This window comes from Nesoenas mayeri, assembly GCF_963082525.1.
Source record: "Nesoenas mayeri genome assembly, chromosome: 4".
Lineage (NCBI taxonomy): Eukaryota > Metazoa > Chordata > Aves > Columbiformes > Columbidae > Nesoenas > Nesoenas mayeri.
The window spans coordinates 53642488-53670093 of NC_137540.1; the positions used below are offsets into that span (position 1 = coordinate 53642488).

The following is a 27606-nucleotide window of genomic DNA, read 5'->3' on the forward strand; positions in this document are numbered from 1 at the left end:
CTGAGGTGTTCTTTGCATTTTACTCACAAGAAGTATAAAAATATGAGAACCACGTTAACACAAGCACAAAGAACACCTGACAACTAGGCTGTTTTTGAAAAAAATTTAATTAAATTTGTAATAAACCAACGACGAAGAAAATCGTTTTGTCAGTGCAGGCAAGCTGCAGCGCACTGTACAGTAACGATCAACTAACCCCTCCGAAGTGGTCTGAGCAGGAAACTACCCTTCGGGCCCCCTCACTCAGCCGCTGCCCGAGGGGTCTCTCGCCCCGCGGTGCTGCCGGGGCCGGTACCGAGGCACCGCCACAGGGCCACGGCAGGACACCGTCCCACGGTAGCAGCTCCGGGCGGCGCAGGCAACTGCCGCGGACAGACCCGGCCGGGCCGGGGCTCCCGGGAGCGGCTCTCGCTGCCCTCAGGCAGCCCCGCGCGCGGCGGCGGGGTCCCGCCCGCTCGAGGCCGGCACGCACAGGCGCGTGCCGACGCGCCCCGCTCCCCTCCCCAGGCCGCAAGCACCGCCCGCCCGCAGCGGGGCCCGCTCGACGCCCAGGCCCCGATCGTGCAGCGGGGAGCAGGAACTACAGCCGCGACCGCTGGCCCTGGGCGCCACCGTGGGCTGGGGCTCCCCGGCGGCCCCCTCCTCCCGCCCGCGCGTACGGCGGCCGAAGAGACTCACCTTCATCGCGCCCACCGCCCGCTGCGCGGCGCCCTCTGCGCATGCGCCTCCCCCTCGACCCGGCTGATCCGCGAGCCCGACCACGCCCGCCCACGGCGTCGCTGTCACCCCGGAGACGGAGGAAGGCCGGCGCCATGACGGCTGTGGGGCGGGGCCACGGGCCGCATCCAATGGGGAGGCGCGCCCGAAGGGGCGGGGGCGGGCCTGTCTTGTGGGGGACACGAGCCGGGGCTGAGCGAGCAGTGGCTGCAATACGTTAAAGTGCTGACAGGGAAATAGGGGTTTTCTAAAACCACAAGTCCAACACGAGGAGCAGCAAAAGTCACATTTCTTAATGAGACCTGTCAAGTCGCGGATACCGGTACACAAAAGAGAGAAAAAAGGCGCTGACTCGATAACTGCGTTCAAGTTCTGTTGCATTCTGTATTTGGTTGCAAACACTGCAGGTTTCACTGCTTAGTAATTTATTTTAAAACAATAAATAGTTCACCGAGAGCATTAACACATTTAAAATTACAAATGTACAAAGACTTTGGGTATCAGATGCTTCAAACGTTCGTAAAACATTCAGTGAGCTCACATCTTCCCATTTTCCATCACAAACGCACACAATTACCTACTGTTCTGAAAACAAAAGGAGCAAGGCACAGAAAAGCAAATACAAAAAGACTTTCCAGACCATTCAAAGCAATTCGGTGTAACAGCATAGGGCTCCAGAAAGGCAAATTATAAACTCTCTGAAAAAATGATATAACTGTTAAATAAGGTAACTAATTGACACAAACCTGTGAGGCACACATAACTCTCCTCCAAGATGCTGAACATGCTCATATGGTGGCAGTTTAGCATCTTGCAGGATTTGGCTCTTTACATTTTGAAGCAACTTTACTGGACAGACAGACAATTGTTTCATTTTATCTTATAAAATCATACATTTCAAATTAGTGCAAAGCCTCATGTAAAATGTAATTAGTCTAGATGAAATGGAATGCTTCAAAAAGTCCAAAGTGCAAACATTAAACTTAAATTGCTTAAGTTCTAATCACACTTTAGAATTCTTCCAATAATTCATGCTTACAGATTTCTCCTTAAACATAGCAAAGTAAATATAAGAACCAAAGTAGAGAAAAAGGTATGATGTTCCGTATCTCACATAAAAAACTTTGACAATCCAAAAAGTACACTGGATGTCAAAAATCTCTGGCAGATATTATTAAATAGCAGATTTCTGTTAGCATAATAAGACAATATTTAAAATAAGCCTTTGGTTAAATAAAAAGTTTGCTAAACTAGGAATGATGATAAAAGTGCAAAAGATTCACCAAATACACATCTTCATTTCCAAGGCTGGCATCACACTTGCCATTTACAATGGTTTGCATTGTTTTTTTTCAGCCTGCATTGTAATAGCTCAGATACTTATGGCAAAACAAGTTTATTATAGGCAAATTAAATATATGGGGTCTAATCCTGTAACTTCTTTCACCCAGAGACAGACTCAATTATATCAGTGGAAGTATATCCATATAGCACATCACTCCGTGTCTGGGGGATCAAGACCCTGAATCTGTAGCACTTGTTTATTACAACAAATTCACAAATGAGTTAACTCATTTCTTAGCACTTCCTAAACAGAAGAACAGAAGTCTTCTGCTGGCAACTGGCTGGTTGCTGCTGATTTTCTTACAAATAGAATTCTTGTAACATATGGGTAACAAAGATGATTTTTTGTAAAAAGTGCTTAGTATTGGTCCGTAAGAACATGTACATGTTAGCTTGAGACCAAACACTCACTGTGGTTGACATCCCACACCTTGTTACTTATTGGTGCACCGGTAGTTTGCTTGAGGAAAAAAGAAATAGTCTATGGAGAATGTCATCTTCATAGAGAAAATAATTTACAGTTTTACAGTCACAACACATGCTCCAGCTCTTCCTAAGCACAATGGTGCAACCTGTAAGAAAGAAAAAAAAAATGCAGTCAGCTTTAAGTATTTTTATTTTTTTTCCTATAACTGACATGTAGTTAATGCTTATAATAATAGTTGCACAGCTGCAACAGAGGCAACATCACCCACATTGTTAATGTGACATTAAAAAAAAGCAAATTGGTCCACAACTTGGATAAAAAGCCACAGAAAAGGTGAAAGTATTTTATATGATAGAGTGAAGCACTTTAGAAGCAATAGCAAACCCCAAGAATATGAAACAATACTTATTGATAATTTCAATTACTTGGTATTACAGAAGAAAGAATCCTTTGATATGGTACAAACTAGACATCTGAGCTAAGCAGTCTGACAACTGAGTAACAGAAAAGAAAATAGCTATACTATTGCCAAAGAAAAAAGGGCCGTTTATTAGAAGTTAACAACTGACTGTTCAAGACAAATCATCTTGAGATGGTAGACAAAAAAAAAAAAAAGAGAGACAACAGAGTAGTAAAGTGCTTTTTAAAGGAGTATTTGAAGTCTCCTTGTAAAAAGAAGCACACTTGAAATAAAAAGAAGATTAAGAGTAGTGTATGGTCTGATCAGAAACTATACCTGTGTCCACTCATTTGTCTGGGGATCGTAAGACTCCACTGTATTAAGGTATGTTTGACCATCATATCCTCCAACAGCATATAACTTGTCACCAAGAAGACATACTCCCACTGCATCTCTGCTAATGCTCATAGAGGCCACAGCAGTCCACATATCTGTTTTTGGATCATACCTAAAAGATAATATGTGTTATGCTGTAAAACTATTGACAAAATTCAACAGAAAAAAATGTACTGGAATTGACCCTCTCAAGGTAGTAGAAAACAGGTATTATTAACACCCAAATCTGTGCTGTCCTAATTTCATGGGACTTTCTTCCCCCAGATACTCTCTTTGAAAATGTTTCTTTAGTCATCTGGTAACATAGTCAGTAGTAGCTACATATCTACTTTGTGCTGTTTTCCATGTAGTAATACACACATATACATACAGCTGGTCTGACTACATTCCTTATTTTATGTCTAAACGTACCACTCCAGAAACAGCTCTGCTGATACACTATAGTGGAACAAGTCTCGCTCTAAGTGGTAACGACTACATGTCACAGCACAGGCTGTTAAAGTTGAGTGTGATACTGAAGAGCGTTACTTGCTGTGAAAGATTATAATTTTCAAAAAAACCTTTGAGCGAAAATTGATGCAGAAAAATAAATGGACATACTGCTTCCTCTTGGGCTTCTAATTATCTGTATTCCTCTAAGAAAAATGGTATTTTCTAAGCTGTAACTTCCTATCTACAAACCTTTTTGGGGTCTTTTTAGTGCAGCTTCCATATGTTAAGTGGTATGTGCCACACGATGTATTTTGCGGTATATAGGACACCAAACCAGTTCGAAAACTATGGCTCTGTTTTGCGCTTTTTGTTGTTTTGTTTGTTTGGTTTGGTTTTTGGTAAAGGACATATCAGATCTCTCAGCACAAATACATTTAGTAAAAGGAGAAGATATGGGCGATGAAGAATCACTGTAAGTGCTGGGAGATAACAGGAAAAGTTTTACATCTTGGTGGGGGGGAGACAGGGAGGAGAGAATTAAAGCATATTTGAGAAATACTAGTGAAGACTTATTGCAGCATTATGAAGTATTTACTGCCAGTTTTAGTTCTTTTATGGATCACAAGTGCTTTTGCAATTTGTAACAGTCATTCATTAATAACTTTATGTGAAGACATACCAACTTTGGAATGACTGAAATACGTGCCAGTTTCCCAGTGTCATCAGGGGATACAAGAAAGAATAGGATGTTTAAGGATCCACCAGTCCTGACTGTTAACTCCTTTAAAAGTTATAATATTAAATGATACAGACTTCTCATGTGAAAGAAGTTCTGTTCCATTTTTAAAAGCATTCCATTCCAAGTTGTTTCCAGTTATCAATCATAATTCATTCAATGACATTGTTAAGAAAAAAAAAAATCAAGATGAAGTGCATAAGGGAGAATTTGCTTTAAATAAACTGTCTTGGCAACATTTTGAATCACACTATGACTACAGAGTATGTTTCTACACATAAGTTTCCTCTGCTCAAGCTAAAAATAACACAGCTATTTTATTGAGTTTCTGCTTGGAGCTCTTGCCATAAATCACTCCATAGACCAGCATGATTAGAATTACTAGCAGGATATGCCTTCATTGGGATATTACCTTTCTACACAGTCTGACAGCCTGGATGTTAAGTTTGACGCAGGGGCATCGTGACCACCTATTGCATACAAGAACCCATTCCAGGTGGTTACACCTACACCACCTCTTCTTTTTGACATCTGGGCACAGAGGGTCCATTTGTTTGTATGAGGATCAAAACATTCTACTGACTTAAGACAAGAACTTCCATCTCGACCACCAACTGCATAAAGCCTACAAAGTAAAAAAAAAAAAAAAAAAAAGAAAAAAATATTGTTTGAACAAGACAAAGTTTCCAGTGATTTATGAAGGACTTTCAAGTTTGTTAAGAAGCGAAGTTTAGAAGGAGACTTTTGACTTTCAATAGAATGTTTTGTGGCAAAAACTCAGAAGAGATTTAGTTCCAATCTTTTCCTATTGTCATGATCAATGCATAATAACAATAATTTAGAGAAAAATGATTATATCTGTAACACAGCATTTATGTTCCAACCTATGCACATAGCTACTGTTTTCAGAATTACTGATATGATGTGACAGACAAAGGCCCATTTCTAGCAGGGTCAGAAGGACAAATTCAGTAGTTGATCTGTGCATGCAACAACTCTGCCCTGCCTCATCGTGGGCATTCAAATATTTTTCTGGACCTGGGCTTCAGTTCAGGACTGACAGGGCTACGTTAAGGCTCTCACACCCGCTAGGTGGCCTAGTTTGCTCAGTTCTAACAAAAAGGTTTCTAGCATTTGGTACCAACAAAGTATTTCAACTTTTTGGAAAATAAGGATAGAAGGAAAAGATTGGTTTTAGGAGCACTGCATCACTGATAAATCTTTAAAACTAATCAAATTAAACCTGATAAAGAGTTTATGCACAGAGTTTATGAGCAACCTATGCTTAGAACCAGAAATGCCCAGCACTGTTACGCTGTTGAAATGCCCACTCTGTTCCTATTAAAGGCAGGAACTCAGAAGCCACTCTAAAAAGGAAGCAACGCATCGGAAGTGAAGTCCAGTTTGAGAGATCACCTGAAATATCATCAATTAAATCCTTTCATAGCCTAAGGCACATTATAAGGTGGTTATATAATCAAATAAATGTAAGATACTGTATATGATGATAGTGTGAACAATTTGTAACAGTTACTACAAAGCACTATTCAAGATGCTCTCGGTTTGGGAAACACTGTTTGGTTTTTCAAATATATTGACCAACAAACTTAAATTCAAACATCTTGTAAATATGGTAAATATGGTTAAATATGGTTCTCAGTAATGATTTTAATACCCTTTTAGGAAAATACATTTCCATGGAAGTGGCCATGTTTAATAACACAACTTGTGTACTGAAGAATACTGAAAAACCAAGTTGCAGTTCCAAAAAGTTCATGACTAAAAACCAATCCTGTATGCAACACAGCATTTAAATGAAGCCTCCCACTCTACCTCCCCCCAAAACATGACAGAGTTTTGATCACTTATGCAGTGGTTTCACATTTAGGAAACACATATTAATTTCTCTATAGGAAGGTTTTGAGCAAATCATCTGATATATATCAAGTTACAGACAGATATTACTAGAAAGTGCAAAAGTTACTGCTCTCTCAGCTGAAATGCAATAAATTTGCATGTACTTTTAAGCTTTTCCACTACAGGCATCTAGTTTTGCTGCCTAGATTAAGAGTCTAGGCAATGTTCTATAATAATAGAGAAACATGAGACACTAATTCTGGTGCTTTTCATCACATCTCAGACCCTCTACTGAATATACAGAAAACTTCAGACCTAACTTAGGCATCTGAGACTGCAGTGCCAAGGCAGCCCGAGGCACTCTGCCTGCTTGTTCTTCAAGTTCTGCCCTCCTTCCTGCAACCAGGGAGTATTTCCACTCATTCCTGGACTTGTTCCAGATCTCACAGAACCCTCTGCAGGTGCATTTCAGCTGTACTAATTTAGCAGGAGACTGACCTAACGAAAAAAAAACCAACCCAAACTCTCAAAAGCTTTTTACTACCTTACAATACTCAAACAGCTCAAGGGAGATGCGTCAAATGGTACACAGCAGGAAGAGAAAATTTGTGGTCAAGAGAGTGTAAATATTCTGCCACAACCACAATACTACTCAGCAAATCAGTCTGCTATGGTATTCCTGCAGCCACCCCGGCAAAATATCGTTTAGATAAGCCCACTACAAGGGTGGTGGAAAACTGGAAGGACTACTAAGCTCAAACGGCTCTGATCAGGAGAATGAAATCCAGCTGCAGGTGGTAACTAGTGCTGTTTCTCCCAGGATGATACTGTGGTTGATACTGCTCAATGTCTTCATTAATTATCTGAAAGATGTAACGGAAATTAGCTTTAGCAAGTTTACTGATAATATCAAAATATGAGCAGTTGCTGATATGCTGGAGGGCTTGGTTACTATTCAGAGAGACCTAGACAGGCTGGAAAAATGTGCTGACTGTAGTATCATGAAGTTCAGCAAAGGCAAATGGGATGGCATATGCCCATGCACTGGTACAGCCTGGGAACTGACAGGAGAGGAGGCAGCCTAGCAAAGATAGACTTGGAAGCCCTGGCAGACCAGCCAGCAGTATGCCCTTGAAGTAATGACAGCTGATCCCCTTTATTCAGTGTATACAAGACAGTTCTGGATACTGTGTCCATCTTTGGGATCTCAGTACAAGAAAATCTTGCCATACTGGAACAAGTCCAGCTGATGGTCACTAAGATAATGAGTGAGCTAGAACACAAGTCATATGAGGAGAGGCTGAGAGACCTGCCTTTATGCACTCTTAAGAATTCCTGAGACAGCTAAGGAGACAGCTAATGGGAGGTTATACAGAAGACATCATTCTCACAGGTATGCAGTGAAAAAGGGAAGAACAAGAGACAAGTTGAAATATAAGAAATTTCAACTAGATATTAGAAAAAAATGTTCGGTACAATAGTGGCAAACATCAGAACACGTTGCCCAGAGAGGCTATTGAATCTCCATCCTTGGAGATATTAAAAATTCAGATATGACCTGTGCTACCTCAGTTTGAAACTAGATCCAGCTTTAAGGCTGGCCCTGCTTTGAGTTGGTGTTGGATCAATGACTCCAGAAGTCTCTTCCGATCCAAATTATTCTACAATTCTGTGATTCCAACCAATCTTTATTTTTGTAATAGCTTGATTCAAGTACCATTTGTGTTTCGGGATGCTATAGAACAATTAGTCCAAAAGAAAACAATGAAAATCAAAGTCTAGGAATCATGGCCTACAAATAAAGACTGAAGGAGCTGGAATTATTCAGTCCTGATGGCAGAATACTGAGGAGAAGTGTCTTTAAATACAAAAGGCTGTTGCAAATAGGAAAGATGCATTTTCCATGTTCAATTTGGATAGTACAAACAATAACAATATACATCAGCAAAAGGTATTTAAAACTTGACATGAGGAGAATTTCACAGATGTATTAACAGTTAAGGAGATTGCTTAGGGATGTTACAGAAACTTTACCACTGGAGGTTAAGAACAAGATCGCTCTGGCTATGACTGTTTTAGATGTAATTGATTCAGCTTTGAGGTAGCAGAATAGATTAGATAACTGCTCGAGGTCACCATCAGCCACTTCCTGTGACTGCAACATAAAATGACCTAGTTGTCTGAATATGCTTTGTATTAGGAATTAGGCATATTTTCACTGAAAAACAGCTGTAGTAATTTCAGATACCATTCCAGATTAAATTCACTCTGCTTGAACTTACTGTTCGGAGTTAACGCAATATAAAATGACTATTCCTCCATGACTTCACAGTCATTTTGGAAGTTGACTGTTCAAGCTATCACAGTAAGAGGAAATCACTGGAATGCCAGTGAAAGAGAAAACTCATTCACTCCTTTCTGTGTCAAGGCCATGGTAACCTCTTATTTGCCCAGAGAGATGGTGCCTCCTAAGCCATACTGAGGGGCACTGTGATGCTGTGGGGAAGCCTGCTTGATCCAATACAGTATCTTGTCCGTGAATGAAGAAACTGGGTTCTTAATGTTATAAACAGGTATCTATCAAGAGAAGTAACAGTCATTTAGGATGATTGTCTAATTACATTAAAATAACGAGACAGAAAATGGAAGTTGCCTTCACGTACTTTCCATTTAATATTGCTACACCAACAGTGCTCCTTGGAGTTGACATACTAGCTACAAAGTTCCACTGACGAGCCTGTGGATCCCATCTTTCTACTGTATTCAGGTAGCTCCAGCCATCATGTCCTCCTACAGCATACATGGGACCTTCCAATACAGCTACTCCTAAAAAAACAGATATGAAAAACAATCGCTTCTGGATAAGGGGAAAAAAGATCACATTCTCCTAGTGACAGTCCAGTGTGCACCAAAAAATATTTTAAAACAACCAAAAAGAAATTTCCTTTTGGTAGCCAATGCTGGATATATTCTGAAGGAGAAAAGATGTTCAATAAGCAGTTGGCATAAAAACGAAGTTTCCACCCCCCCTAAACTTAACTTCTGAAAGTTTGTTGACCAATCCTAAAACACATAAAAATTTAAAAATATGTGTTCAGCCTTTACAGAACTCTACATACCAAGACCATGACGATGAGTGGACATAGGTGGCATTACACTCCAAGTTTTTGTTCTAGGGTTGTAGCACTCCACAGTATTCAAAGTTTTCAATCCATCTCTGCCACCGACAACATACAATTTATCATCTAAGACTGCAACTCCAAACTGTAATCTTCGTCCATTCATGTTTGCAACAGGAGTCCACATGTTGGTACGAAGTTCATACTTTTCAATGCTTGTAGCTCCTGAATGACAATATATGCAAGTTATAAAAAATAAAAAGGTCTGAATTAAGGTAGTTTTTATTTTAGCAATATGCTGATCCTACGGGACAACATGACGTTCTGCAGCATGTTCCTAATTCTATGTATACAAATAATCTTTTTTGACTTCTTCAAGAACTAACTGCACCATTAAAAAGGATGACTTTCTCAGTGCTTTTCAAGACAAAAAGCAGAATCAAGCCTTTAGAAAAAAAAAATATTAATAATAGGAATAAAAAAACCCACCCTTGTGAAATACAATTATATATTGAAATCAGCTGTTTTGTAATATTAGGCAAAAATCTATGTGACATGAAATACTAAAAGTGTTAACTTTAAAACAATGAGTGAAAGAAAACACTTCCTCTGTTGTAACTTTTCTAACTTGCCAGATTCCTTCTAACTACCATTAAACTATTGAAGTGTCTATAAAACAGAAAATCCAAGTAGCTCTGACAGAAACATTTAATAATTAGTCAAAAAGGGGGTTTTGTTTGTTTTAATGCACATACAGATCAACTTGTGCCCTTTCTATCATTTTCTTCCTTTTCCAAATTACTTCCCACTCAAGTAAATGAAAATCAGTTTTCATTCAGTTCAGCATTTCACTACTTGGAAATCAGATATTCCCTTGATAATTTCAAATTGATCATAACTCTTAGCTTCCAGAATGTTTACAGTATTATCAAAGCCACAGTGGTGGGTTGACCCTGGCTGGACACCAGGTGCCCACCAAAGCAGCTTTATCACTTCACTCCTTGGCTGGAGAGGGGAGAGAAAAATATAACAAAAGGCTTGTGGGTTGAGATAAGGACAGGAACAGATCACTCACCAGTCACTCTCATGGGCTAAACAGACTCAATTTGGCAAAATTAGTTTAATTTATTACCAGAGTAAGATAATGAGAAATAAAAGCAAATCTTCAAACACCTTCCCTCCAACCCTCCTTTCTTCCCAGGCTCAACTTCACGATTTTCTCTACCTCTTCCTCACCAGTAGTGCTGTAGTCAGTTCATCACACGTTGCTTCTGCCACTCCTTCCTCCTCAGGGGTAGGGACTCCTCACACTCTTGCCCTGCTCCAGTGTGAGGTCTTTCCCACAGGGTCACAAGTCCTGCCAGGAGCCTGCTCCAATGTGTGCTGCTCTCTCTACGGTGCCACAGCTCCTGCCAGGAGCATCCACCTGCTCCAGTGTGGGGTCCTCCCTGGGCTGCAGGTGGATCTCAGCTCCACTGTGGACCTCCATGGGCTGCTGGCCTCACCATGGTCTGCACCACGGGCTGCAGGGGAATCTCTGCTCCAGTGCCTGGAGCTCCTCCTGCCCTCCTTCACCCATTCTGGGGTCTGCAGAGGTGTCTCTCTCACATTCTCATCCCTTCCTCCCATTGCAATTGCTGTTGCACAGTTCCCTCCCTTTTCCTTAAATGTGGGAACCGCACTACCACTGTCACTGATGGACTCAGCCCTGCCCAGTGCTGGGTCTACCTCGGAGCCAGCTGGCACTGATTCTATTGGACATGGGGGAAGCTTCTGGCAGCTTCTCACAGAAGCCACTCCATAGCCCTTCCTACCAAAACCTTGCTGTGCAAATCCCATACAGCTACTTAGGCTTTTTAACCTAACAAACAGTGTAATTTAAGATGTTTCATGTTCTATACTGCAGAATCTTTGAATTCTAGAATTAACATGTTGTAAAAAGATCTATAATTTATTTTGAAAAGAATCAGAACAGCTCATCAAGTAATCATTATATAAGCGAATACCTTTTGTGGCATCCATTCCTCCAACTGCAAACAACACGCCTACTGTAGATTTTCTAGGTTTAGTGCGAGGACTTTGCAACATAGGTCGTCTTTCTGGCAACAGATGGTACTTCATTGCTTCCATGATGAGTTTTTGACATTCAATGTCATCCCTAAAGAGTGCATTATTTTCCATATCTGCCAGAAACTGTGAAAAAGGAAGAAAATGAAACAAACCGTATTGCTATAAACCACATCAAGAATAAAAATAAGATTACAAGAAAACATTTTATCTAAAGACTTCCACTGCCCAATTTTAAATTATGTATTTTCAAAATGGTCATACAAAAAAGACTAAAGATAAGCTTGTAACAAACAAAACATTCACATTGTAAGCTAAGCTGTTATGTACAAAACAAAGGAAAGCCACCTGATCTTAACAGATGGTTTAAACTTAATGGTCCCGAGGAAGAAACCAAACTCTCCTAGTGTTCCAGTGCCACTACAGATATGTTCAAGAAAACTGAATCAGGCTCTACCTGTGTAAATCAGTTTAATCTCATGATCTGACTCTCAAATCCTTCCAGTCCAGAGGTGTGTAAAAGCTGTTTCAGGCACAGGCTGAATATTTTAATATATATTCTACTCCTCACTCTGACAGTGACCTAGATCACAGTATGTCAATTAACACAAGCCTTTGCTAAAAATTTTAAGATAAAGGCTGCAAGCAATTTGACAAGTAATAAATTTTAAATCTGTCTTAAATAAAATCCAAGTTAAATAAGGACTATTGATAAAAGTTATTCTGTTTAAAGATTCTGGAGTCTTTTGTATTCCATGTTTGTCAGACTGCAGGAAAAAAATATTAGTAGGCTGAGCGTCCCAACTGTAATTATTAGAAGTCTAGACAACTGGCATTTTTCTGAGCTGCAAGACATAGCCTGAGTAACAGAGAAGAGCAAGTGAAGTGCCCCCCTGGGACCTGGAGAGTTGTCAGAATGACAAGTAAAAGGCAAATGCCTGTGAACTGCCATCACAAAAGCCAAACACTTTGTGAGTATTAGAAATGTAAGTCCACAAACCAGAAACAGATGTCATTGTTGAGCTATTGATACCCAACCGATAACAGGTACAAAACTATTGTGAAATTAGTGATCAGGAGTACTGAAGGGACTCGCTATGAAATAGTTGTGCATAATGTGGTGTGCATATCCCTGGCTTAATGCTGCCTTAATACTGCAAAGTGGCAAACATACATCTATGGTTCCAGAAGAGATATAGGTAAGTATCGCGACTGCTAAGCCTGAACAAGTCTGTATCAGGCAGATCAACAGAAACTATGATAGAAAACATAATTAACATACATAGAGAATTTAATAATAATAATAGTAATAATAGTAATAATAGTAATAATAGTAATAATAGTAATAATAATAGTAAAATCTTTCAAAGCCCTTCACCAGCTACTTTTCAGAAAACTGAGCCTGACTTTTGCAGTATGCTCTGATTGTACTTAAAATAGCAAATTAAAATGTTCTCATGCAAATTAGCAGAGGGAACTTAATCTTCATTCTTTACTTTCAGTATTTCCCATTGTTTTTTCTCCTGATACAAAGCACCACTTCTCATTTCTACAGAGACACTTTGTGATTACAAAACAGTAAACTAAGATCCAGCTTTTAAATGCCAGCATGCAATGCTATAAAGTTACACACAGTTTAAAAACCCCATAAAAATAGTTAATTCCTACTGTCCTAAATCAGCCATTGTCACAGTTGCATGCATGAAAACTAAGGCTTGTACACAACATGACCAACTGAGACCTACAACGTATTTTTCTGATAGACAAGCAGCATTTCATATTTAAAGCAACACCATGTGTGCATATATAAGAGTTTTGCAAAGAGATGCAATCTACATTTTCTCTAGCTTCTCAAGCCCTTAACCTATAGTTTCCTCACAGCATGGGCTCTCAGTCTCTGAAAGCAACTTCATCTCAGTTAAAAAGAAATGCAATCTAAGATTGTTTTGGTACCCCCAAAACCTGCATGTTCCTGAAACTTAGCCTACTGTATTACTGTTTTCTGTAGACTTCACTCAAAAAACTTGAAATGGGCTTACTTAAATGAAAGCCAACTTTTTCCAAGTTTTGTTATTTACATAGCTCCTTTTACTAAAAGCATTTATGACTGAGCAGTTACAAATGATGTGTTAGCATGAAATTATATTCATCAGAAACCTGATGAAGAGAAAGGTAATGCAGATACTTAAATGCTACAGATTTCTGTCTTAAAGGAAGCCAAACTCATCTTGTAACTTGGAAATTGCTTCACCATCTTTTTCATTAATTTATCACAGATGGAATACTTGCCACCTTACAGCTTAAGAAGCCAACAAATATTCATCTTTAGCCTTTGTAAGAATGAAGAGACTTAAAAATACTTAGGATACTGCTTGCATTAGCCAAAGACATGACAAAATGCCATGTACAGAGGAACGCATAAAAACACAACCAGCTAAACTGACCATTATGATTTTTTTGCTTCCAGTGCTCCAGTTTCACAGTATTTCCCAAAGGGTTTTTTAAAGTGTATTAATCTAATATTCTTTGCAATTCTGCTTGCAACATTATTGATTTCAGCAAGTTGTTCAATTTTCTGATTTAATTTCTTTCAAATAACTTTAACCCTTCGACCGTAAAATTGGAAACGTTTTCATTATGTTGTGTTTGCTGTCAGATTGTCTAATGTCATGTGATCATGAGGCAAAACATGACTCTGAAAATGTTAAGACTGTTTTGGGCACTTCAGAATAATTTACTCAATCCACTAATTGTTGTTATATTAAAATCACAGCTTGAAAACTTTAATTTGTTAAGGAAAATCACAAGTAAAAAGGCAACAAAAATATTGTATTAGAAATACAAGTATATATTTAGAGAAGACGTGGAAAATTAAAGAAAAATACTAAGTGAAATATGATATTGCTTTTGTGTTTCATTCTGCTATTTTCCTAATCAGTTACTGAGTGGACATAATCTGATTTCAGGAGATATTTCTGGGATGGATTCTGTACTTCCAGTTTCTAAATATGTTTCAATTACAGTCAGTTAAGTAAAGGAATCCAGCAGTGGGTACCTATTTATTAATTAAACGCTCAACAAAAGCATTATTTCCTCCAAGTCAACTGGCTTACCCTGTATTAAGTTTCTAAAAAAAGTGAATTACCATATCAAGGCCACAACTGAGAAAATCCTGCCATTGCATATATAATAATCAGTATGAAAATATGAATACTAAAATGCTTGCTAGTGAATCTTACTATCCAGCAAGAGGACACCAGATTAGAGGTACTACACAGAATGGTGAGTATGTGATGTGGCATTATGAATGAACTGAAATAGGTTTTTCCTGTGTTAATGAATTCTACTTATTATTCAGGTTCCATAACAACCCTGTTTTCTTCATTTAATAGAGATAATTCTCACTAAACAAACTGAAAGCAAAATCGTTTGACTGTACAGTAATTGTTAAATATTCCAAACGAATGTCTGGCAAGGAAGGCTAGCGCAAGAGAAGGAAAAAAAAATTAAAGAAGTCAAACCTAGTTTACATGCATGTCATCAGATAACAAATACAATGCTATAATACATATGATGCTAACAAGAGCAGTCACTCCCACAAGACTAGAAAAACTAATTTACAACTATTTAAACAAACTGAGCTCAAGTCTTCCTCAGCATTTTGTGTTAATGTCCAAGAAGGAGAAAAAGTATTGATTGGGAAGAACAAAAAGTACCCAAAGATGGTTTATCAACAGTGAACAGAAGAAAAGTCACTTCAAAGAATTTATTCAAATTGTATTTCCTAAATCTCAAGGATAGCTATAATTATATGAAGGAAATGCAGTGATCCAAATAAACTGTGCACATTCCGTAAAGAAGAAATTTAAAAAGAACACACCTTCTAGTGTCAAACATATCCCTGATAAGCATTTTTTAAGCAACAGAAGTGACATTTTCCTAGCAGCCCACCCCTTCTTGTGTCCTGGTTGATCTCAGCATCAGAATATGCTGCAGTCTGTAAAAAGAGGCAGACTATCAAGCCTACACAACGTGCCAAGTCCTTATATGCAGCTCTAAGAATCCAAATCACTAAGAATCCTGAAGCTCTTATGATTTGTCACTGTCAATATATCGATGCTGTAGACATTATACACACTGTAACCATGGTATACACTAGAGAGGAACTAAGCAATTTACTTGTGGAGCGAGCAGAGGCAGTCTAATGTAAGCCAGGAGTTTACTGAGATCTTTCCTTCTCTGCTCCAAATCATGTCGAACCCAAGTAAGTAGTGCATTCAGTATAGTTTCTTCATTAGGAATATTCATGTCATCGCTTGCTAAAAGCTTTGCAATTTCAGAGGCTGGCAATAATAGAAACTCCTGGTTTCTAATTACTTCCATAAAGTTTTCCTGAAAAAGAAAAGAAAAATATTTTCAATAGAGGTGACATCATACTTGGAAGAAATTTTATGGAACTCCTACTATATCTTCCCCTTCACGTCATCTCTCAGTTGTGCCAGTAAATACCACAGGAGAACTGACCTGGGAGAGAAAAAAAAAAGTAAAATAAAAATGTAATGAGTTATTTTGACCCCTGATGATTTCCCCAACTGTATCATTCAGTCCTACAGACAAATATGCTGAAACAACTGAGCAGGAAGTGTACAGACAGGAACAAGCAGTGGGTTGTGGCGGTTACTATCTTGACACTGCAAATTAAAGAAATACTTTCTGTAGTTAAAAAAAAAAAAGGTGCAGTTTGTTCCTGTTGACAACACAGAATACAATGTAAGATGCTTTGTTGAGTAAAGACCACAACATACTACAACTACTGGGCACATCTGTAACTGCTCTCATTACTGCTAGATTAAACTATGTCATTTTCAGAGCAAATAAACAACACTAACAATTTCATTGTTCATTTTAAAGAGATTATTTTAAGTTTATTTTACTATTGTGTAGATTTTATACAGCTGATCTGATTGACTTGGGAGTAAAACATACAAAGAATCCACACTATCGTACACGCCTTGCTTTATTAACAATATTTACTTTGATAGGATTCCATTTTCTTACTCTCATTCTATCATTTCCAGCAACAAATCCTTACTTCAAAATAGGAAAGTCACAATATGTAACACTTCTGACATTGTATCTTATTACTTCATAATCCCAGGGCTAGCAGAATATTCTGTAAGGATTCTCATGAATTTAGGCAGAAATAGCAGAAAAGTATGCAGAGACTCAATCAGCACTATGAACTTAGAGTGAGAAACCTGAATATAACAGAAAAGGGTGAAATGCTGTCTATCCTCTTTCCCCATACACCTTTACAAGGCAGCAAAAAAAAGTAGAAGCAGCCTATTAATCACAACATGTTATTATTTTGGTAGCTCAAAATCCAGCTAAGCTCGTACTCCAAACTGACAGTGATTTCCTTACAACGGAACAGTATTACAATCAATTTAGCAAATTAATTCATGATTATTTTATTTTATTATTTTATTTCAGTACTTTTTAGAAAAAGAGGGAAGTGGGACACTGGATTATTTTATGAATGGATAATCTTTTCTAAGAACATTCCTTACACCTGGTATGGTTTTCTACTTAAAGTAACATAATAAAACTTCCACTAAAGACATATGCAACGACAAAAATTGTTAATCTAATTATCCGTTCCTTTAGCACCCCTCTTACAATAAGATTTGTGTAGCTGGATCCTCAGCCCTTCATTGACCCAAGTGTTTAAGAAGCGTTCAGATGCTTCTTTGGGTCAAGAAGTGAAGAACGAGCCATAGGGACACCCAGGTTGAGATTCTGGTTTTGAATGGCCCGGATTTTTGGTGGACGAGCAGTTCTGTGGGAGTTGGTCTCTCCAAAGTGCCTTAAGGTAACTACCACAAAATGCAGGTGTCCAGAATTAGTTTGGCAAACCTAAATATCTGTCTTCATCTGTTTGCCTGCAAATGTTCATCATATCATAAATATTACAAACTAAATAATATTGCACTACCTACATCTTAACCAAGACAGTCAAGAGGTGTGACAACCTCCTAGGTGTCTGCAGCCCTTTCTGATTCAATTTTCTGCACAGCGCATCCAACCTGGAGGAAAAAGTGCTTTATATTAACAGAGAGGGATGTCTAACTGGGCCCAATATCAAAATTAGCCTTACTTAGTATCTTGTTCAATGATTTAAACAAAAAATAATTGCACAATAATGAAAATACTCTGTATTAGAAGCACATGCATGTTGGGAAAAACAAGATGTTTAGGTCAAAAAAACAAGGAGAATCTTGGGAGCAGAAGCAGGACCTGCACTGTGCAACAGGTACAAATTTAGCATATTAAATGGCAACAAAAACATACAGTACAGTTTTGCATTACGTGTACAAAGGACATTATGACAACAAAGCAAAAAAGGTAACACTTCTTCCTTTTTATTGCTTAGTCTAATAATTTCAAAGCTACACCTCAGTACTCCAAAAATATTAACTGATTAAAGAATGCTGAACAAAGAGGAAAAAACTACTAAGGAGTAAAAAACAGTCCACCTTACATGAAAGCCACACAGACATAAGATGGCTACAAGATGTTTAAGGGGAAAGATCAACTCCAGATTGAGTGGTGTCACTTTCAGATTAGGAAAATAATTGAAAGTGTTATCTGTGCACATAATAACTATTCTTGGATACAATTTGGAAAGGAAAATTTTACATGTAATATCTGAAAAGCTTTCCTACTAGAGAGATCCAGTTTGCTACACAAAAGCAGTGCTTCCAAGTGAAAACCATAATAGATTAGAAAGGAGATTAAAATGTATTTTTTCTTTAATTCTTTTAACCATGTGTTACAAAATTTAAGAAAATTAGCAAATACAGGAATTGAAAACAGTGGTGAAGGGACCGTACCAGTATTTAGTAGCACTACACATGCACTTTTATTTGTTTACTATGATACTGAATGCTTAAAATTGAAGCTGAAAAACAATTAAAACGATTTCTAGAGTTTAAACATGCAGTTCACAGAAATTCACATTCCGCTGAGTTCATTTTTTCCACTGCTGTTTGTGGGTCGATTCTCTGTCCTAGGGAGTTTGCAAGCTGGAGCTGTGCTTTTCATTTTGCTGAATAAACAGGCGGTGAGCACTGACAAAGCAAAAAGCCAACACTTACTATCTTAAACTTTCCATATTGTCTATCCAGATCACAGGAAGAAGAAGGAGAAAGCACTTGCATGGAAAGTTTCCTTTGTCTCTGAAGGCAATGAGAAGCTGATCTTGCATAAGTCAGCCAGTGATCTTCTTTGGAAAGCTTTTTTCCAACTGGATTTAATCACATCAACAGCTGCTGTGCGTAAAAAGCCTGATCTTCCTTCTTGTTGCTTGCAGACAATTGCTTTCTCATGGGAACAAGTTCAACTTCCTTTTGCTCCCGCTCTATTTTTAAAGCAGAGAGTCCTTTTGAGCATAGTATCAAAGCATTCCACTGGGAATACAGCCACTCTTTGGCCTACATCTGGGTTTTTTATGATCTGAATCTGACAATTCCTCTTCCTCTATAGAGATTCTGAAGACAAAAAGGAGCCAGTGTATCTCCTAGCATTCTTAACCTCCTCATTAGCCTTTTCTTTCCTTCTTCTTATAGGAACTCTCTGTGAAAGAACAGGGTATTTCAGAGAACAAATGATCTGCAGTTTCAGTTCCTTGCTTTCTGGTTCTGAAAAAATAAATAGCTTCCCACCCCCAAAATTAGCTCTTTAGAGCTTGTAAACTTTATCAAATGAGTAGCCTGAGGTTTATGTACCAGCTGAAGCAGGGACACCCAGTCCCTGTGTTGTGCTCATTCACATCATAACCTTACATTCACCCTTCCGCAAAGGCAGAATGAATAATACCGATTTTGTAACCTCAGGTCTGACTTGGTACAGAGCACAAAAATATAAAGAGCACATAAGGTCATGATAATTATTTCTAAGGGGTCTTTGATCCCCGCAGTGGGATGCGGTGAGATGGTTGAGCTCCCTCCATGCTGTGTCAGTGCGATTAGACCCTGGGAGAGCAGCAAAGACCTGCAGGCTGAGGGGGCACAAGAGGCAGCTCTAACTACAGGGCTCTGCTTAAACTCTGAACCCAGGCAGCCAAAAAGCAAGAGGTGCTTGACTCGCAGGATCTGAATGGGAACAAACCAGGAATGTAATTTTGTCTACTGGTCAGCTGAGGTGAATTCACTAAGAACTAAGCTATCTGACCTCCTGGTAAACTATTAATAGTCAGATAGATGTCAGATAGCAGCTACTTTATTTTTAGTCAACTTTGACTGCTGTGTTAAGTGATAAACAAACCTAATGTTTTTGGTGGGCCCAGGGTTTGTTTAGGGTACAACTACCGTAGCTTGACTCCTCTGCATAGTTTCTGGATTCCAAAACAAGCTGGGCAGAGTGCAGCAACTTACTGAGTCTTGCCAAGGCAAGATGGATCTATTGTGCTAGGCAGAATTTAGGGAACCTGAAAGATGGAAATACTCATTCCCATCTTTTCATCTGTGAAAACTTAAGATATTTCTAAGTCAGATGATTACTGAGCAGGGTATCTTGGACTGAATTTCAGGTGCAAGAATAAAAAAACCTCCTTGTTTTAGGCACTAACACAGTCTTTGGGTCTGGCCCTTCGTGGACAAAAAAAGCCCCCAACACCTGAAATTTCTCTCCTTTTCATGCTGCCACCTACCAAAAGAACAAGCTGTCCTGGCTGTTGCAAGAAAAAACACAAACTATACCTCTTGACTTCCTCCTCCCACACCATAAACTCCATGTTGCAATGATTTTTTTGTTACCCAACTTCTGCCTTACAAGAATAGCAAGTCAAAGCATCCCACACCTATTCTGCAAAATTTTAGCTTCCATGCTTGACCTCCATCTGTTACTCCATCATCTCCAAGTTTTTCTTCTTATACACAGCCACTGGCTGTGCTCAGGAATCATGGAAACTCCACAATTAACTTTAGCTGAGTTTTGTAACTTTTGATCACTGCTCACGCACTTTTGAAGACTTGTGATGAAAAACAACATGACCTTTCTCTCTGCTTTAAGCGTGGAAAGCTGAGCAATAAAGATTACAAAGCTATCTACCCAGGGGCTGACTCAGGCACTATCATGTGTAATGTTTAGAATGTCAGCTTTTTTTTTGGTAATTAAGAAGTTAAAATCTGGCTACTGAAGAATCTACTGATACCTAAGAACACATCACTAGTCAACACAGATATTTAACGTTCTGGAAATAACAGAGGTTAGCTTTTCCTCAACTTGCCTTTGGTATACCTTCTTTGTGAAAGAGGATCTGTCGGTTTTAATGCAGGGTACACTATCAACTATTTCAAACAAACAAGATGACAAAAGGAGTGTTTCTTTTGACTTTGTGAAGACAGCAAGAAAAATCTACAGAATGCACTTTGTGCAGAAAGACTTTACAAATTGAACAGATATACTACCAGCCAGTCTAATAAAATGCCTAAATGTCCTGGTTTTGAAAAAACAAGACCAGTTCTCTTTTAGTGATTTTTCTTTCAGCTAAGTTCTTCTAGGTGGCTGTACTTTTGTGAGTTTTAGCCTGCATATTTTTCCTAGGATGCTGTACTTGGTGCTGATAAGAGACCAACGGAATGCTGAAGAAGCTCGTGTTTAGATTTATTACTATGGTAGCCAAGAAAGACTGATAAGTTTTCCCACATTCCGTTGTGAGAGGGGTGTGTTTGAGGAGGGGTGGATGGAACAGGTGACTAGAACTGACCCACTGAGGATCAGCTGAGTATCCCATCCCATAATCATCATACCCCCTATTATAAGAGGGTGATAACGAGGGTGACTCTCTCTTCGACCATGTCCGGCATCTAGAGAGGACCCTGTCTGTCTGTCTGCCTGTAACCTACAGGCCTCAGGCCCTGCATCCTGCAACCAGTTTCCGGTTTGCTGTGCAGTCCCGCCCGTGTCTTCCGGGGGCCTGAGCTGCAGCTGTCGGAGCCGCCAGCTCCGCACACCCAGCTCTGCTGCTGGAGTGACGCCAACTCCACATCGAGCATTCGAGATTGGTTTTATATATTTTGTATATATAGTCTCTATTTATTAGTAGCATTAGTAAAACCCTTTAAAACTCTCCAACTTGAAGTCTAAATCTCTCTTCCTTTCTCCTTGTCTTTCTGATCTAAAGGAAAGGGGTGGCGAGAGGTAAAGGAGATAACAGGGAGCATCTGCCACGGTTTATTGTCACCTTGCCTTAAACCTTGACACTAAATTTATAGTTTTATGACCCAAATACTAAATATTAATTACAGCAAAACAGGCTAACCTTTGTACAAAAGATACCTTTATCCAGATACATTTCATGATTGTGTTAACTGTATTTTAAATCCCTGATGCATAAAAGTGAGAGTTGTTCTTTATACAGCATTAAATCCACAACTGATCACTTCAGTTTATTTCATGTTTCACTTAATGCACCCTGAAGATTTTTCAAGTTTTAATTTGCAGTGTCAAAAAGCTGACCTGTTTTGATAACCTTAAAAATTATTCTCCTCTGAAAAGCAGCTTATCAACCACCAACACAGTAAGCAATAAATTAATGCAACATTTAAGTTCTTTTCGCATAACATACATTCACATCTCTATTATAAAGAAGTGTAGCATTCAGATTCTTATTAATTTATTTTTTTGAAATCACACTATATTATGCAATAAAAATGATGCCATAAAATCATGCTAATGCTTTCCAATGACACTAACGAACATTATTCAGACAAAGCAGGTCTGTTAACAGAGGTAGGCCTACTGGGATAACTCACTGATTGGTCCTTCAGTTTGACCAAATGATCATTTCATCTGAATTTCTAGTCTTCATGTAAAGAATTATTTTAATGAAGCAAGTAAGATGCTTATCAAATTATAGCATGTGTCATAAAAATCTTTAAAACTGCAGGTTTTTTTAATGACAGAAAAACAGTTACATGGCACATTGATTTTTTTCCTGTCAAAGAAAAACTCATAGAAAAGATACATATTTAAATCTAAGTATTTTATGTTATTCATTACTTTCTAGTTTAAAATTACATGGAAAAGCCAGAAGTATATATTATACTCAGCATAAAAATAATTGTTTTAACAAACAGAATTTCCAGGTACTACAGGTGCACTTAACCCTTATGCTCTAATACTTGTTAATGGAAAGAGCATCGAGTGGGTAGCACTTACTACTGTTGAACATGTTCTTTTTTCAAACAGCTTTTAAACAAATGAAATTACTCAGGGATTTATTTTAATTGAAGATTCAATTGGACTATACATTTCCATGCAGTTTCCATAGCAACATTCATTTCAAACTAAAGAAGCTGCTTCTCTATTACTCATTATTACTAAAATTCAATTTCATGTCTCTGTCGGAACTAAACAACATTAAAAGTGGCCTTGGGAAGAATCCATCTAGCACAACTAATTAATTTTGAAAATGGCTTTTAAAAATCCACCTAATTTAAATTTCATCCACGTTAAAGCCTTAAAAGCAACATTTTTGCCACTGAAGTAAAACAATGGCCAAAAGACATTCAACTGTTTTCCTGTGGTCTGAACAAAACAAAGAGAGGTGCTGTAAAAGAACGACTTTTAGAAAGATCACAGCCCTTTTCTGTCACAAATCATGAACTGCCAGTCAAAATACTGAGACTATAATCCCTAACATTCATCTTTAAAGATGCATTAGTCTAACACTACCATTCTCATCTTGGCAGGTCACTTAGGAGGACATGACAATAGCATACACCAACATATATGCTTATTCTAAAAAAAAGAACAAATAGGTTAGAGGAGGAAGCTTCTCTTTTTACATACTTTTTGCACCGCTGTCTCGCTCAACATTAATTCTTATTTTCCAAAAAAGCATAAGCCACATTTGTCTTTACTGTTTCATCTGACTGTCTACCTAATTACAGTCTCCTTATTTTTGTCTGACCAAAATGAAGATAAAGAATAGAAACATGTAAGTTCCAATCTGCCCACTATTTATTGACCTGGTTTGGTAAATTTCACTTTGTATATGATTTTAAATAGATCAGAGAGATGCACTCACTGAGGAAGTACATTGTATCATATTAAAAAAAAAAGAGCTATTTTAAACTGTTATACATACTAAATTGTTTTAAGCCAGGAAGAAATAACTAAAAAAAACAGAGAAAGTTTTAAACCAGAAAAAACTATGTTGGCAAGAGAAAAAGCCATGGATTTCCAACAGTAATTACAAGACAGAAATTACATCTCTTGGAACTACACCAATAGTGTAACAGCAATGCAATGCCACACAAGCAAATTAAGTACTATCTTCATTTCCACATCTCTTATGCAGTATCTAGATGCCCTCATTCATGTCTCAAGAGCTTACACAGGTGAAATTTCATCAAGAAGAGAGAAAAATGCCTCACAAAATTGCAAAGAACAGATTAACTGACTTGCCTGAGAAATAGTTCTTCCTTATTCTGCTGACAACATTACTAAAATAGGCTCGTGAGAAGGAAGAGAATGTTTTACATTAAAATAAAAGGATGACTACTAGGAAAATGAAGTTTAACTAAGTTGGCAGGTCAGTCTTTCTAAAATTAACTCTGAAAACATAATTGGTTAATTTGTATTTAGCCACATATTGCCTAGCTTCAGATCAAATTGTTTGATGCCACCCTTATATCTCAGTACTAAGAAACTAAGGATAATGCAGAATCTATATTGCTGAATGCCCATATTCATATCCCAGGTCTAACTTAGAACCTGACTGCTCCAGCTCCTTACAAAGTAAGAATTCTATAGTTTCAATTAGTAACCTGTTATTTTGGACTAGATGATGGCAGCTTGCTGACTGCTATGTTTGTTGGTTTTGACTGACAGAAATAGGAACAAGCTTTTGAATGACTTTATTCAATGCATATTCCACAATCCCATTACTGTTAAAGGGAACCACTAATGCTGCCCATTTCCTTCAGACTCTAAACCAGCAACTTCAGAGTTATTTTGTCATTTCTCATCATGGGAACATATGTGCATTCTTGCTTGGAAAATAATCAAGGCTTTCTGGGGGAAAAACATTAGTATTTTATTCAGGCAAACATTCTGTATTTTCTTTACTAAATAAAGCAGATGAGACTTAAAATAACAACGTACCATAGTGTAATTGTGAGCCACCTTGTGCAAGTCAGTGCAACCCTGTGCATCGGCAAAAGATCGGATTCCGAGGCAATTGGACGGGTGAAGCTGCTTCATTAGGAATTTACAGCATGCTTCTACAACCTGAGAGAGCTGCAGAAGGCAAGCTGTAGACAACAGGCACTCAATGTTATCTTCTTTTAATTCAAGGCGACCTAGTAACATTAAAAAGTAGATCACATAATTTGGCTCTTATCATCCGGTAAATTCCCTAAAACTCAGAAGCAATAGCATTATTTACAGATTATATGACAGAATATGAGGCTTAGCCAACATCACCCTCAGCAACAGCTAACCAGCTTTCAAAAATTATTACCTATAATGATGTAACAAAAGTGAATCCTAGTAAGGTTCCTTTTTTTTGCCAGTCATGATTTATTTAAAATATTCATATGATTTGTTAACTACCAGAATATAGTATTATCAGAGAAACTATATCCTACCAGGTTGCCTCCGGTAAAAACAATTACTATTTATTTTTATTTATTTATAAGGAATTAAATAATGTGAATGATAATTTCTAAAGAGCATTTCAAATCTAGAAATGGAATATATAATGGTCACAGGAAGACAATACATTACATGAAACTCCCATTTTCATTCTAATTACCTGTATATGCATATTGAACCAGAGCCCACAATGCATTTGGCTCCACACCTTCCATCTTAATTTCTTCCTGTCTTGCTTCCCTTACGTCATTGGTGAACATTGCCGCAAAGTAGTCCGAAACAGAGGAGAGAACCAACCTGAGTACATCATGCAGGACAAAAGGAGAGAGAAAGAGAGTGGAAAAGAAAAAAAACTTAGTCAACCTGGTGTTTGTTAATTTATGATTCATTACTTTGCCCTTTGAAGAAACACTGTACTGAGAAAAACATTTAAAAATTGACAAACTGCTCCATGCTCTAGTTCCCCACTATGAATAATGAAGTACTGTTACTGAATCTACATTTGCTGCTGAAGTAAATGAATTACTCTTTCAAAGCTTGATGACTTTCAACAGCCAAAACAAAAACAACCCACAAAACCTACATTAATTGGAAATGGAATATAAATACACATTATCGAAATTAAAAAAAAAAAAAAATCAAATTGACTTCTATTTATATTATGTCCGTTAGTTTTTTAAACATGAAAGAATGACCTACTAGTCCTTTTCAAAGTGCTTTAAAATGCTTTTACTCTTGGTGCACACATATGCATTCATTTACTAATACTGATTGCAGAACTAGGCACAGTAAACATGGAGATGGTACAGAGTTACCTCTTTTATGGGTGTGTATTTAGCCCTTTGTTAACAATTCTGAGTATTTCAAGATACTAAGTTAACAGGTTACTGCACAACAGACATTTCATTGGATTATTGACAGCAAAGCACTGAGTATATTTAACAATGCCACTCCACAAAATGTGCAAAAATGTTGATGTCTCAGTATGTGTTCACAGGACAAGAGCAAAAGAGAAAGGAAATCATGTGGAGTAAGAATATTCAACCCATAGTTCTGTTGTATGAAACCTACCATAACTATTCATGAGGTCTGCAGGTCTCTTTGCTAAGAGACCTCCAGGAACAGCCTTGTGGTTTGGATCAGTTTTTGCACTGCTGCAGTTCACTGCTGCCTTGCTCACAGGAATTCATATATAAATACACTCGCACATGTGCTGAGCTACACAAACAGCAAGTCCAAGAATCAAGCCTACTGCAAACACACTACACAGTCCATCTGCATACATTCAACGATTCTAATCCTTCACGAAATGTCAACTTATTCTGTGCTGAATCGTTATATTGACTTGTTAAGACGACAGAGGTCAGGAACCACAAAACAGTAAAATTAATTTAAAAGGTGAGCACCAGCGCTTAGGAGTAACTCTAAACATATATTAATGGCGAGGATTTGCACAGACATACACAAAGTCATGAACTACAAAGAACTGTCTCTTAGTTAATTCACTGCAAAGTAATAAACTGTTGACTAATTTCAACTACCTTTTCCTTGCTGATTTTCTGACCATTGACCATTTGGTCAGGCTTACAGTAGGGTAACACTTTTTTTCCTACTTGCTGAGACAACAGAGTTGTTTTAAGAGCATACGAGGAAAACATTAATTTTATTTTGATTTCGTGTATGATTGAAGTTTTGTAATGAGAAATAAAGTTCTGTTCTTTTACAGAACATATTCTTCTTGAAATATGAGGTTTATTCTGTGGCTGACTTATTGAGAAAAACTAGAACATTCTGTCAAGGTAGTGTCCAGGCATCACTTCTAGGCATTTTAACCTCAATGACGCCTGCAGTTGAATAAAAATACTGCCTCCTAGAGATGTGTAGAAGTTCGGCTAAATTAGAGAGAGTATTCACGTAATGATCATGGGAGAGTTTCTGAAACTGCTTTTGATGCTAGCATGAGATAACAAGATCAGATTTGCATGTAACAGGGGTTCTCATTGGAAGGGAAAGCATGTAGATGGACAGATACAGATCTGAGCAACCCAAGTATCTCTGGAGGTCAGAATTCAAACCAGAATATTCACCTCTGGCAAAACTGGCTTGAACTCTACATGTGTAGAAGTTTGAGCTTGAAAAAGAAAGGTCTCTTTGATGGAAAACTGAAGTTAAAATCTGATACTAACACAGCTGGGGGGGTGGGAGGGAAGTTTCCTCCTTTTTTATTTTTTTTTTTTCTTCCTCCAATAGGGCAAATTGCTTAGTTAGTTGCACTATTAATTAGAAAATGGCTGGACTGTACATATCTTAGCAACAACTATTGAGGAAGTGCCGAATAACAACCTGAGGCCCCAGACAAATACCTTCTTACCAGCTGTTTGATATGTTTGATATCAACAAATTCCTCCCTGTAATATTCAAAGTCCTCCAAAAGAAATCACTAGAA

General features: G+C 38.0%; 1 protein-coding gene across 3 annotated transcripts in view; it reads right to left on the reverse strand.

Moving 5' to 3' along the window:
- Positions 1-1113: 1113 nt before the first annotated feature.
- Positions 1114-27606, reverse strand: part of KLHL5 (kelch like family member 5) — a 58108-nt gene continuing 31615 nt past the window's right edge. For all 3 annotated transcript variants that reach the window (XM_080343819.1, XM_080343818.1, XM_080343817.1), the window contains 9 exons: positions 25321-25457; positions 24669-24865; positions 15675-15887; positions 11435-11621; positions 9429-9653; positions 8973-9135; positions 4865-5077; positions 3225-3396; positions 1114-2633 (listed from right to left, as the gene is read on the reverse strand). In XM_080343819.1, coding sequence (XP_080199945.1) covers positions 2577-2633; positions 3225-3396; positions 4865-5077; positions 8973-9135; positions 9429-9653; positions 11435-11621; positions 15675-15887; positions 24669-24865; positions 25321-25420 — 1527 coding nt within the window. In that variant the 5' untranslated portion in view covers positions 25421-25457 and the 3' untranslated portion in view covers positions 1114-2576. The remainder of the gene's footprint in view (positions 2634-3224; positions 3397-4864; positions 5078-8972; positions 9136-9428; positions 9654-11434; positions 11622-15674; positions 15888-24668; positions 24866-25320; positions 25458-27606) is intronic.